At 40.7% G+C, this 13,155-nt stretch overlaps 3 protein-coding genes across 4 annotated transcripts; 1 reads left to right on the top strand and 2 right to left on the bottom strand.

Annotated features, from left to right (window-relative positions):
- The first annotated feature begins 3,956 nt into the window (after positions 1-3,956).
- On the top strand, positions 3,957-4,953 carry LOC132258145 (RWD domain-containing protein 1). Its single transcript, XM_059755276.1, has 2 exons — positions 3,957-4,152; positions 4,220-4,953. Exons 1-2 carry the CDS (start codon positions 4,074-4,076, stop codon positions 4,870-4,872), a joined length of 732 nt encoding a protein of 243 aa, XP_059611259.1. The 5' UTR covers positions 3,957-4,073; the 3' UTR covers positions 4,873-4,953.
- A 1-nt stretch (position 4,954) lies between these two features.
- Positions 4,955-6,360, bottom strand: LOC132258144 (cysteine and histidine-rich domain-containing protein morgana). The gene is made up of 2 exons (XM_059755274.1): positions 6,066-6,360; positions 4,955-5,964 (listed from the first exon to the last, which is right to left on the bottom strand). The coding sequence occupies exons 1-2, from the start codon at positions 6,124-6,126 to the stop codon at positions 4,955-4,957; spliced, it is 1,071 nt and encodes a 356-aa protein (XP_059611257.1). The 5' UTR covers positions 6,127-6,360.
- Positions 6,361-6,463: 103 nt separating this feature from the next.
- On the bottom strand, positions 6,464-12,894 carry LOC132257515 (motile sperm domain-containing protein 2-like). Of its 2 annotated transcripts, none has more exons than XM_059754455.1 (8): positions 12,462-12,894; positions 10,848-10,994; positions 10,612-10,792; positions 10,387-10,550; positions 10,117-10,325; positions 7,719-7,791; positions 7,136-7,458; positions 6,464-7,017 (listed from the first exon to the last, which is right to left on the bottom strand). In XM_059754455.1, the coding sequence occupies exons 1-8, from the start codon at positions 12,550-12,552 to the stop codon at positions 6,685-6,687; spliced, it is 1,521 nt and encodes a 506-aa protein (XP_059610438.1). In that variant the 5' UTR covers positions 12,553-12,894; the 3' UTR covers positions 6,464-6,684. The 2 variants fall into 2 exon arrangements, with proteins under 2 accessions (XP_059610438.1, XP_059610439.1); XM_059754456.1 differs by lacking the exon at positions 12,462-12,894 and adding an exon at positions 12,414-12,441.
- Positions 12,895-13,155: the final 261 nt, after the last annotated feature.

Raw genomic sequence — 13,155 nt, 5'->3', positions numbered from 1 at the left:
TAATCAATCGAGATCGAGAAAAACGTCAGGAAAACATGCGTGAAACTGTCGATCTAAGTACATTGATAAGTAATTCAGTTAAATTGCATGTATTCGGTCAAGGGTGCAAATTATTGGCGTATGATTTTTGTTGGCGCGATTAACAACTTCTCCATTTATATTTTTTCACTTCACAAATGTTGACACATTTAACTGTCTTTTAATATTTATTATCTTTGCGAATATATCGTGTGTGTGTTCTCATCCAATGAGAATGATGGTCATGGAAATTTGCCCACCTTGTGTAGTTCCTTTTGCCATTCCCATTGTCACAATATGCTGTTCATCAATTGCGATTGTTGCACGATGAAAGTGTGGAAAAAGGTGGAAAAACGGAGGGAACAGAAAAACCGTCCATGCAATTTTCCCGCCCGCAAATATCACCGATATCTCACCACAATATGCAAAAGGCTCTAAATATGGGCTTCAGTCGTAATCTTATGTGAGCCCTGACCGAAATCACCACTTTTTCTCCATGTTTGCACTAATTAGCAGAGAAAATCCATCATATTTTCATGCTCGACGCCAATCAATTGGCTGAACTTGCTCATAAAATTGCACTCATATTGGCAAAACCGAAATTATGCTACTATGTAATTCTCAACGCCATCATCGCGGACTCACCTCAGTCTCAATGAACATTTGACTCACTTGCATGGCATACAAATAATTTATCTCAATTTCGTCACATGAAACATGCTGCGTTAATCAAATTCAGCTCTTTTTCTCTTTACGCAACCATTCTCACTCCGTCCCATTCTGGCTAATAATATAATTATACCACAATCCTATTATTTATTAATGATCCCAAAGCAAACAACAAGGGAAAAACATGTGACGAAATAATGATCATCGTCAATAATGTACAATGGCAATTGTAAAACTCCAACAGACCTCACATGTGAACTTCATGCCGGTCATCCAGAATTGATTTTGGTGGAAAACAACCGAAGCGGAATCTCCTTTAGTGCCCAAGTACCATGAATATGTTCTCCAATGAAGGCTTTCTTCAGCATGATGCATCATACTTTTTCTTCACCTTAAGTCATGCAATGTGCTTAAGTCAAAATATGTATGATTTTTTTTTATTATAAATGCATATGAATAAAAATTATCGTAAAATCTGTAATGAAATTGTGGTATTTCAAAATTCAACATCGTAAATCATCGATCTTAACTTTACGATTATACTCTAATATTTTTAAATTTGTTGCTGTGTAACTCACTTTTGTCCTGAGCGAAATAATTTTATTATCTGCAGAACTTTGTGAAATGCAAAAGATTTATTCTAAATTACATGTCTCACAATGAGCAAACGGGTGGAAATATTAATATTGTATTATGCTAATCTTGCATTCTACATTCTTAGCTGTAATTCAAGTGCATGATGGAGGCAAGAGTTGTTCCGTTGAAAAGAAATGATTAAGTATGATTTGCTTCTCCTTGGCTAGATTTAGGAAGGAGGAAATCACGAAGAGATTTCCATACTCACAGATGCTTTGGCAGAATTTTCATCAAGCTTTCAGCAACACGGAAAGAATGTGAAGAAGTGAAAAGACGTGAGAATGCAATGCAAAAAATGCGAGATACACGAATGTGCTCAAGAGACGCTATTACAACAGAGGAGATTGAAAACAATGTACAAACTTAATTTTCACATTCAATGTTAAGTTTTCATCATCCGCGCGGTGAAATATCATAAATTAATGGTGTGGCATTGAAAAGCCTCTCTCGCTTCTCGTTAAGATTTCTTATTATTTCACTATACATCGCGACCCGTCGAGTCACGTACACCCGGGCAGGAAAAGCGAAACAATCTCTTGCCTCCTCAGAGATGGACTCAGCCGTTGGCGCGTGGTGTGGAAAAAGGAGCCCAACTTCGGCGTCAGGTGATCCCTGGCTGGCTTCCGCGCGCTTCGATGGCCCAAAAAAGTGAGAGACGTCTTGTAGCGGTGGTCGGAATTCAAGAACAAGCTCTGAAGTATTTCGCATGTGCTGCCCAAACGAAAAGGTCAGTTTTGTTGGCCTTTTTTTACTGTTTGTCTGCTGTTTAATGTACAAACAGTCAGTATTTCCTCATACGAAAATTCAAACGATCACTCCAACGCGGTTTTGCAATATTACAAACACTCACTTTAATTGCAGCGGAAATTGAAATATATTATCTCTCTTTTTTTTGAAGAAAAATATAATCTACGTTTTGCGAGATCGCAGCCTTCAGACTCATTAATTTGGCTTCTTTCCTCTGAGTGGGCAAAGATTCGGAAGTGATTACGCAGACACTTCCATTGATAGATTCTCGTGCTGATGACCGACCTAGAACTTGCTGTTTTCGGCACAGCTGGTCACTGCCTGATCAGGTTCACATTGATCTTCTTGAAATCCTCTCTGTACAGAGATTGCCAAGAACAATGGTGAAAGACACGGATATTGCGACGATCACACCACGATAGTTGCATCCGCTGCTCAACTACCAATTGCTGTTAATAATGATCTTTACTGTGAGTTTCGCGATCGCTGTAACCTTGCGATCACAATCGGATATATATTTAAATCTGGACTTGGAGCGCAACATATATGTAGCTTCCGTTACACTCGCAATCTTTATTCTTCCTTCTTTGCCCTAAAAATCCAGCTTGAACTCCCCCCGCCGTGATCACTTCGGAAGAGAGACAATTACTGTAATCGGTGTCGAAAGAGCACAAGTGTCTGCAGATTAATTGAATAAAACTATACATTTCCGCATTCATAATGCTGATCCCCACCTGACACCTGATGCCGCGTCGTCTCATGTGATCGTGATCTTGAAAGTGCCGCTCGGAAACTGCTTTATTGTGTGCCTTCGATAAAAAGATGCAATTGGCTGGATATTACTTGCGCACCACACACACCTTCCCAAGATGATCACTTGCCACCAATGACATTCTAATGGACCATAAGAAATGCAAATTGCTTGACGTGCAATTAGTCTCTTTACATCTCGAATAGTGCATGCATTTTGATGAGAATCTTGTGATCATGGGAAAGCATTAATTAGATGTGACGTTGGTACTAATGTGTGTTGAAATCACACCACGGAATCTCTGCAAAATGAATTATCTTCCTGATTATATGACATCCGGTAAAAATTTCGACTACCATTACATATTACAGCAGTTGCAATGAACTTTGAGTTTTATTTTTCAGAGACATAATTTTTCTCGTATCGTTGAGTAATACTCGACATGAAAGAGGGAGATGTCTTAAAAAGACAAGCGGACAAAAGTGAAATAATAATATACAGTTTTATTGCTCTTAATGGCAGCCTTCGAAATAAACGAAATATTTCCCCTGCATTTATCTCTATCAGCACACAAAATTGGTTCAATGTGTTCATTTTCTCGATCAAAGGTATGTGAATATGGATTGACTAATTATGTATATGGTTTCATCATTATTTGTTAATTTATATACAAATCATCTTTATGTTATTGATGGTGACACATGTGATTTTGTCAGTCGGAATCGATTGATTTGCAAATTAAGACTTTATTTGTATTATGATAAGTCTGGCATGAATTATAATGTGCAATCATTCGTTGACTTTGACGGTGAAAACAAAGCAATAAAACTCACTTTTTCATAAAACCCAGAAGACGAGAACTCTTAATTGGACTAGAATTAAATTCTGTATAAAAGGGCTTTTTACTTTTTAACTGACATGAAATCGTGTTTTTTGCAATCGTTTTTATTTTATTATTGACTCTTCCTGGTTCGCCTAAAAAGGAATAATTAACCTAATGTAATCAAAACAATAGGAATAGATAAGAGGTAAAAAGCTAGATTAAAGGAAGGCTCAAGAAACAATAAACGGCAATCGCAGAGCACTTTCTTTACTTTTGTTTACAGTGTAGCCGGCGCTCTTTCGATGAGTGACCACGAATGTATAGTAGCGCTGCCGTCGATATTGACGACAGTCGCCACATGATTTGTAAAAACCAAAACAATTCTAAATTGTGATTTTCCCAGGACTTTCACTGCCTTCCGCGAGCACCATGGATACGAGGAATTACAAGGAGGATCAAACAAATGAAATCGAGGCGCTCGACTCGATTTACTGTGGGGAATTGGAAGGTAATACAGATGTTGTTTTTGGTTAGAAAGCAACTCTAGAAAATCTTCGTCCTTGCTTTACCCGCAGTTCTTGCCGAGGAGCCTTATCACAGATTCAAGCTGCCCATTTCCACTGAGGAGTACAACGCAGAGGCGCAAGAGAATGGCCTGCAGTGTCAGCTGATATTCACGTATACCGAGAAGTATCCGGATACAGCGCCGCTCGTCGAGATCGAGGATCCCATTAACTTCCTCGAGGACTACGAGGAGCGCTTAGTGAAGCACATCGAAGAGACTGTAGCTGAGCACTTGGGCATGGAGATGATTTTCTCGCTGGTCAGCAGCGCTCAGGAGTGGCTTAACCAACGGTGGGACGACGTGAAGCGCGAAGAGGAACTCAGTCGGGAGCGTCGCCTGCGGGAAGAGGAGGAGCAGGAACAGAAGAAATTTGAGGGAACACGTGTTTCGGTGGAGACGTTCCTAGCCTGGAAGACCACATTTGAAGATGAACTCGGCATCACGCAGAAACGGTTGAAAGAATCAGCTGAGAACAGGAAATTGACTGGAAGAGAGCTCTTCTTGCGGGACAACACGCTCAATGAGTCCGATATCAAGTTCCTCCTCGAGGCGGGAGACTCAATCGAGAACGTGAAGATCGACGAGAGTCTCTTCCAGAACATCGAGGATCTGGAACTGGACTCAGATACAGACGACGAAGACTACGTGCCGGGTAAAGAGTAAGCATGATTTGTGGTTTCCCTTCTGTATACCGTTTTCGCCTCGTTACACATTTTTGATCAGTAAACTACATTCTAAGAGACACTTAGTCGAGTTCTGTAATCTTGGCACCCGGATGCACTGCTTCGATGTCATCGAGATCCACATCGGAGTCATCAGAGTCATCCAGGCTCAGGTTATTGGTCTTCTTCTCAATCTTTTGTACTGCTGGAGTCGCTTCTGGGACGGTGTCTGCGACGTGCGGGATGTCTAGTTTCGCCCAGGATCCCGGTTCGGCCTTCGTGAGCTTGATCTCGACCTTTGTGGCGAACATGTCCACCTGGTATTGCTTCACATCCACAACTCCTCTCAATTCTAGGTCGAGATTGAACTGGGCTCCACTTTGCTGCGGAAACACCAGACATACCTGAAGTCTGACGGGATTCAACTTCACGTAACTCTTGGCGTAGTCGTACATCTTCGCATAGACAGCCACCACGACGCTGGATGCCGTCTGATGCCAGTCGTATCGGCATTTCACGCTTGCCTTGCCCCCGTCCGCGATCCACTTGTGACGGCCAATGCTGCAGCCCGCTTGAGCGAGGAAGGCACTGAAATCCGTGGTCCTCTTGGTGCAGCAGGACCAGTATTTCATGCCTTCGTGGAATATTGGGACTCCCGGATGATGGACGCAGTCCAGATCGTTGGACTCTGGAGTCTCGTAAGTTCCATTGCAGCCGCGATTCTTGCACGTCGTGCCCACAGCCACTGCAGCACTTGTGGCACTCTCCTTGGTCACAGCAGGCGCTAAGGCATCGATCTGCTGCTTCAGAGCGGGTGCCACGTTCGTCTCCAGCTGCACCACAGGCATCTCAAAATCAGGTCTCTGCAGTGTAGACTTCTGGATGGGTGGCCGAATCACCTTCACCTCCTCCACTAAACACTCTTTCTTCTCCGGCTTCTCAGGTTCCGGGGGCTTTTCATTCGAGTGCTTCCCCATTGTGCAGCCCTTGATGTTGAGAAACTCGGTGAAATCCACGCTTTTCTTCTTGCAGCAACTCCAACCCTTGTAGGCATCGTGGAAGTACGGCATTCCCGGATGATACCGGCAAGATTCTGCAAACAAATGAGATTCTAGAATTTTCTGCCATAACCTACAAATCCGCCCACACTTTCATCTTGAGCTCAAACATTACAAGAACTTTGTAACTTCTCACCCTCATCGTTCTTCTCAGGAGAGAAAGACTGCCCACAGCCTCGATTGTAGCAATTTAGCATTATTTTATGCTCTAATTATAGTTTACAAAGTAAAAAATTCGTCTTAGGCAAAGGATCACCGATTCACTGTTTTTCAACACTTGAGTGATTTCCTCAAAGAGATTTATAATTTTGATTCACATAAATGCCTTTTTCTCTCGAAATTACGGCAGTTTTCACTCAATTTCTAATGGTTTTCGTGGAAAAGCAATCTCAGATCCTTGCCTCTGTTTATGCAAAAAAAAACCCGACTTTCGATATAGTTTCTCAAAATTTCCGCTTGTTGCGCCAGCTGTGCTGAAACATAAATGAAACGCGTTTCACGCCAGGGAATTCCCTCCAAAAAAACACAACTGGGTATTTCCTTCATTATTCCTTTGATTGAAAATCACAATCAACTATAAATAATGTACAAAATACTGTATCCACATAACAGCTTAAAGGAATAGAAGGTATGCCATGCTCATAGTGGATCCAAGTGGTTAACCGTGGAGGCAGGTATGCGCGAATCAGTGAGTATTCCGTCCGAATGAAGCTAGATCACAACAGGATGAAGTGTAGGTCAGATCCATCGGCTGTCTAGTCGTCCCTCTTGACGCAGTACCCCATGCCATGCTCCTCGATGCTCCCTTTGACAATGTACAGAGTGGCCACGCAGAAGGAGGCGATGGCCAGCAGGGCCAGGAAGAAGAGCATCTGGTTTTTCTTCAGGCGCGAATCCAGTCGCGCCACTGTGTCATTCAGCTCGTGCACAGTCTGCACCAAGTGGCTGATCTGGCGATCGCTGTCGCTGCCAGAGCTGCCGCTGAAGGCAGTGCCATTCTTGAAGGACACCTCCGAGACGTGCGACAGTCCGGGCAAGAGGCACTTCAGCTTGTGCTGCTCCACGAGGTGGCTGTGAGAGGGAGTGTTCTGCAAAGGGTGGAAAATCAATAAAACCAACCAAGCTGATGAACTCACTTCCTAAGCACATTAAAGCAAATCAAGCGAAATTCAATTCACGTGAAATTTGACCATGCTGAGTGTGTACCTTCCACAGTTCTGCGATATCCTGAGAGTTTGTCTGCTTATCAGCACCCAGTGCCATGCACATCACGAGGAACTTCTCCCGCGACAGCGCGGAAAGTTGGCAGCCGGGCACGAGGACCACGTTGACTGTCATTGACGAGCCCGGAGCTAGGACTCCGGAACTCGGACGCACTCTGAACTTGTCGGGCGCCGTCGTCTTCACTTTGTACGTGATGGGCTTCAGATCGATATTGATTATCTCCACAGATCCGGAATAGTCGTTGCCTGTCTTGTTGAATAGCAGCGTGTCTTGCACCACGCGCAGCATCTCATCGCCTGCGTTGCCTACGGAGAAACGAGAGTGTGGGCATCAGTGAAAATCTCACACAGCGGCGCAATCGGATGAGAAAATGGGAAGAGAGTATTATTAGAGAATATTATGTTTGATGAGTGAGTGAACACATTACAGGCAAATATCGCGAGCCTCCATTTCTCGTGTGCAATCAATTGGATAAATTGACTGGCAGGAAAGGTGATTTACGTAATCTATTTATAGCGTTCTTCACCCCATCAAAATTTTCACTATACCTACAAAGCGACTTTACCTTTCTCCGTGAAACTCGAACCATGTTGCTCTGACATTGGTGACTCCGTTGGACTCAACTTTGCAAAATGTACCTGCAGAATAAGTTTATATTTTTAGATTCATTTCTTCTCAAGCAACATAATGCAATGCGATCTATTAATAAAGCAAACACACAACTTCCTATACAGTTTATATTGCTCCACTTTTTCCACGCAAACAATATCGCTCAATTATGCTCTAAATTGCAAAATAACACTGGTTAGAATTCTGCACAACTCCCTTACCATTGTTCCTACTCTAGAATCAATTACAACAAGCGAGAATGAACGCCTAATGGAGTAAAGCACTTAATGCAAATGATGACTTGGACGGGAGCCTTTCCTCTCACACACTTTCTCTCGCTCTGTTTAGGTTTTATTTTTATTGTTTCCACCATTTTTAGACACTTTGAGTTGATCTATCTCGAAAATTTAGGCATTTCTCACTCTGTGAACTGAAGTAAACTGACTAATATTGGCAAGATGTTCAGAATCGGAGCCCAAAAGTAATTAGTCATTAATCACGCTGTGACCTGAGCTGAACTAAAGCCAAGTTCTTAAAACATTGTGCACTTATACAATATTATGAGAACGAGGGAAACATTCATGCAATAATCTTTTTTAAAATAGCAGAAATGTTTATTCAGCAGTCAAGTGATCCAAATTCAACAGTATTTTCCATGTGAATAACAATTATCACTTTTCCTCTTCAATGTATACACAATAAAAAATTATATTCATAGCGTATACTTGAATTTAAATGCATATAATTTCAACAATAAAGACCACAAAGGGTCAAAACTAATAAATTTACAAAGCAACTTACAGAAAATTAGGGCAAAGTTCTTTAGCTGTTAAATACCGTTTCTTGTATTGAAAAATTAAATGCCACTTCGATTGACTTCGAATGTCGCTTCGTGTGTGTGACGTGTGACGCGGACGAATGATGTGGAGTGGAGAGGAAATGCCCAATGTTTTGATTGTGGATTATTTTTACAAATGATGATCTAATATTTATCATGTAATTTCTCTTTGATGGACACAATCCAATGCACATTCTCCAGGTCAATGTCAATGCTGGCATTGAAAAGCAAAGCAATTTTCCAAAAAGCTCCCAACATCGACTATTCCGACTGTTTACTTATGACTACTACATACTCTTGACATTTTGATGCACTCGCAAGTTTCCCCACAATTTCACTCACTCTCCAATTACTTCTACAATCACTCAATGATACTTTTGTTACTCCAATCAGTTATTTAATACTATACTTAAGAACACAATGAATGACGAAGGAGATGCTTTATGAATGATGATAATCTCTCGGGGACAAAGCAAAGTGACTAAGACGATTGTCGGTCACGAAACATTTATTATGTACACAGTATCCAAAATGCACTGTATTTTACAGCAATTAGTGGGTTATTACACACTTTCACGTTTAGAGTTAGGGAATTTGAGGAAAACAAGTCATCAAACTGGCTATTCTTGCCCTAAAATAGTATTTCAATTGCTTTAGAAACGTCACTCAGCAGAAGCTGCAAACACAATGAAACACTCACCACGCCAGCCAAATGGATACTAAAGCGTGTGTGCAAAATTTCCCACCGCGCGCCGCATTCGTATTCTTTTCGAACATCGCTTTTTTGAAGTTATCCAAGCTTGAACCGCTCAAGAAGCGGTTTTTTCTAATAGCACTTAAGATAATGATTGCATCAAGATAATTAAACATTTGTTTAATTACCTGCCTTTAGAGCAATGATGTCAAAGTATAAAAATAATTGAGCAATTAAAAAATTGAGAGAAAACACTTCCATTCTGAAAAAAGTTGAGCGTTTATCCAAGCCAAATGAAGGTCATGTTCTAAAAGTCCATTATTTTCCTGCACTCATCAGAGATGGCGCAACGAAGGGAATATTTGAATATTTAACACCCTAAACTATATTATGTACTCATATTGAAATGATGTTGATAATGTAAGTGCAGAGCATTCACTTGACTGGAAGTTCAAAAGGCCACGCTGGCCATGCTTATCGCAATCAAGTGTTATTTCTGTAGAGAGGTCATTAGTTTACAGATAAACAACTCGATCAATATAATGGAAGAAATGATATTTGGGTTGTCCCAGTTAAAATAGGCTTTCTATCCAATTTTCTACTCCATCCACGAATTACAAAATGCATAGTGCTAATTATATCTCGCCTTTATCACCGCAATGATCTTCATTGTGTCTCGCATTGATTTAGTAACATATCATTGAGGTTTAATTGCAGTAATAAATGCTACTGAAATCCTTACATTCGACACACCTCAATTTTTCGAGCGACACTAAGAAAATGGTTACAACGTTTGTGCTTAGCCAATATTGATTTTCTCACCTTTCTTCCGCTGGCGTTCAAATTATTGTTATTGATGCTCTTGGCCGATGATTCCCCCTCCTCAAACTTATACGTGTAGTTATCACTTCCACCCCAAATGTCCAACATATTGCTCTCATCCACAAACTCATGCAATGTCTTGCCGTTGACGAACTTCATTCTCGCCACGGCCTTTGCTGGTAAGAGGCTCTTGATGATCTTGAAAGTTGCTGAAAGGCAGTGAGATTCGGTGTGAAATGGATTGCCAGAGGAGAAGGCAAATACACTCACTGTTCAAAATCCAGGGCATTTCGAAGATGATGATGTAGTTCAGTGAATTCGGATAGTAGAACTTGAACAGGTTGATAATGTAGCGCGTGTATTCCATATCCATGTTGCTCAGTCCAGAGTCCTTGAGATCGAAGAACACCGAGATTTGGGCAAGGTCCTCTTCTCTGCAAGACAACACTCGAGCATGAGTTGCCTGACAATGGTGACGAGATCAATGATACTTGCCTGTACATCAATCTCTCCACCCAGTACACGAGAATCCTCTTCACATCATCCATGTCTTTCGTCCCGCGAACGTACAGTTTCGAGCGGAAGATCAGCAGCCGTTTCCCATCAATGTCGCGATTCCTGGGAAACATGAAGCCCTCATGTAGATACTCCTGTCGCAACTGACTTACATCAAGATCTAAAAGAGAGGACCGGGCATTGAATGACAATCAGATGAGAAGCTAAATTCTTACCGTTGGTTCCAAAGTTCTTGCGCCAGACGCAAGTGTCCCAGAGTTGAGTCAGTGCCTTTTTCATGTCCAAGTCATTGTACTCGATGAATAGACGAAGCCATTTCTCGCTAGTATTTATCCTATCTATATCAGCTGGATGAAAACCACCTGCAGTAAAGAGAGAAGCGAATTCAAAACAAATATATAACTTTATCATTCATAGAGGTCAATCGTAAAGTCATTGACTTTTTTTGCGTAAGAAAACACTTAACCGTTGGTTCGTGACATTAAATGGCAAAAAAATAACATAATACAGCAAAGATAGAAAAAGATTTAGATAAGATACTCTCCATGCATTAAAAGTACACTTGAGTTGCTCACTTTTATGGGTTAAGAATACAGAATTTTGTATATCTTTGAAAATTTTCTTCACAAAACTCAAGATAAAACCTCGTCGGATAAGACTTTATAATTGTGCTAATCATAGAATATTATTAAAAATTTCCATTGTGCAGAGAATATGAAATATTCACAAATTAATTTAATCAATAAATATTTCTATAATATCCACAAAATATGTGATTTCCTTTTGACTTTGTTAAAAAATGCACATATTCTGTTAAAGTATTTAAATAACTCACGAAGGAATGGAAAAGCGAAGACATTTTAAAAATAAAAACACAATTGAATTCCTAATTGGAAACAGGGCTATTGACATCATCGCTAGATTGTTATGATGACCCAAAAACTGAATATCAATTTGAAATGGAATATTGCTTTCCACAAACACTTTGGGCGCTTTCAACACACAAAAAATCAAATACATTTCACCTTGGCGCGCAAGAACAAGACAAAAAAGCACTTTTGAGTGTCTTAATTATTGAGTTGCGCGCTTTGGAAACACCTAAAACGATCAATCGTCATGAGAGAAGTTGGTTAACGGTGTGGCTCTGTCAAGAATTGGCACAAAGCTTCTCAATCCATCGGATTTACAGATCAAGAGGTCGCATGCATGAGGTTACCCTTGAAAATGTGTTTTCTTCACTGTGAAGTTGGAAAATTAGCAGGCAATACACAGTGACACGAGAAAAATTCTGATGAAGCAATTCACTTTACATCAATTTTATGACATCTAATTTCTCTTTCGACACAGTGCGTGCAAAACTGTGTGGAATTTATGGTTGAGGACATTTCTGGTAAAAATACCAATTATTCATCATTCATTTGCGGCTTTATTCGAATGGCAAATATTAGCTAAAATATGACGGAATGATTCCGTAGACGCGTGAGCAATGGACTTTGCAATGAATAGGCAAGAAATGAAGGGAAGTATGTATTGAAGTGACTTTTTGTAATCTCCGTGACACATGACGAAAAAAAACCATCAAATTGGCATAGTTTTTTTTTTCCTCCACGACGTTATTATTTTGTAAATATATTTTACATGGGTAAAAGTACACCTTATTTGTGTATACGATCATTACGTAATTCCGCCGTGGCATTGACAACGCGCACACACTTTTCTAAAATCTTCTTGGACACAGAGAGGAAATTATTAAAAGTGGATTGGATATTGCTTCATCACACATTTTGCAATCATTTTTTAAACTATTTTACCAAGCAGAACTTTTTTACCGTCTATTTCATGTCCATCTCGCTGCACTTTTTCGAAGAATTGCCTCTTGAGCTCCTCAATTTGCTCACTTGATGCACTGAGGTTTTCCATTTCGATTGCTGATCACTTCACACCAAAAAAAAACTATAACTGTCTCTGCTCTGCTTTGTTATCAGTTGAACGGTGCAAAAGGCAGTACAAAAAAGAAGAGTTTGACACACCACTGATAATTGCTGGGAAACAATTTGCCCACGAATGCACAAGCCTTAGCACAGATTCACGTAAGAAACAGCACCGAGGATGGATTTATTATACACAAGAATATATTGGGCAATTATTGAGCTATATATCTGCCAACTATCGCGATCTTCACACAGTGCACCGGATCTTCATATTGTGCACGTTCGCGATCAGGAGCTCACCCACTGGATCACCTCCATCGGCTGCCGATAAATGACTGAATTGACGCGATGCGGCGTTGGATGTGTTCAGCTCACTTTTCAACCTTTATCTACAATTACAATGAGAGTGACTCTGTATAATTTTTCGTAGCTGTAATGCCTTTTTTTGCCTCTCGTGTGGTGGGATTTTGGTTGTATAGCTGAACCATGTTCACTATATTGCCGGAGTCTGTGAGGAACACGATGTGAGGTCTCGAGGGCTTTTCACAGCGAAATTTTTTACCAACACTTTTACCGTAGTTTTTGCAACTTA

This window comes from Phlebotomus argentipes, unplaced genomic scaffold (assembly GCF_947086385.1).
Source record: "Phlebotomus argentipes unplaced genomic scaffold, Phlebotomus argentipes genome assembly scaffold_4, whole genome shotgun sequence".
NCBI classification, from domain to species: Eukaryota; Metazoa; Arthropoda; class Insecta; order Diptera; family Psychodidae; genus Phlebotomus; species Phlebotomus argentipes.
Note: the sequence above shows the minus strand (reverse complement) of the source record. Positions and strands in the feature narration are given on the sequence as shown.

Excerpts from the sequence above, each read along its gene's own strand:
- LOC132258144 (XM_059755274.1), bottom strand. The coding sequence starts at position 6,126 with ATGCTAAATTGCTACAATCGAGGCTGTGGGCAGTCTTTCTCTCCTGAG. Across the intron at positions 5,965-6,065 it reads TCCTGAGAAGAACGATGAGG|AATCTTGCCGGTATCATCCG; the intron begins GTGAGAAGTTAC and ends ATTTGTTTGCAG.
- LOC132257515 (XM_059754455.1), bottom strand. The coding sequence starts at position 12,552 with ATGGAAAACCTCAGTGCATCAAGTGAGCAAATTGAGGAGCTCAAGAGG. Across the intron at positions 10,793-10,847 it reads CAAGAACTTTGGAACCAACG|ATCTTGATGTAAGTCAGTTG; the intron begins GTAAGAATTTAG and ends CCTCTCTTTTAG. Across the intron at positions 10,326-10,386 it reads AATGCCCTGGATTTTGAACA|CAACTTTCAAGATCATCAAG; the intron begins GTGAGTGTATTT and ends ACTGCCTTTCAG.
- LOC132258145 (XM_059755276.1), top strand. The coding sequence starts at position 4,074 with ATGGATACGAGGAATTACAAGGAGGATCAAACAAATGAAATCGAGGCG. Across the intron at positions 4,153-4,219 it reads TTACTGTGGGGAATTGGAAG|TTCTTGCCGAGGAGCCTTAT; the intron begins GTAATACAGATG and ends CTTTACCCGCAG.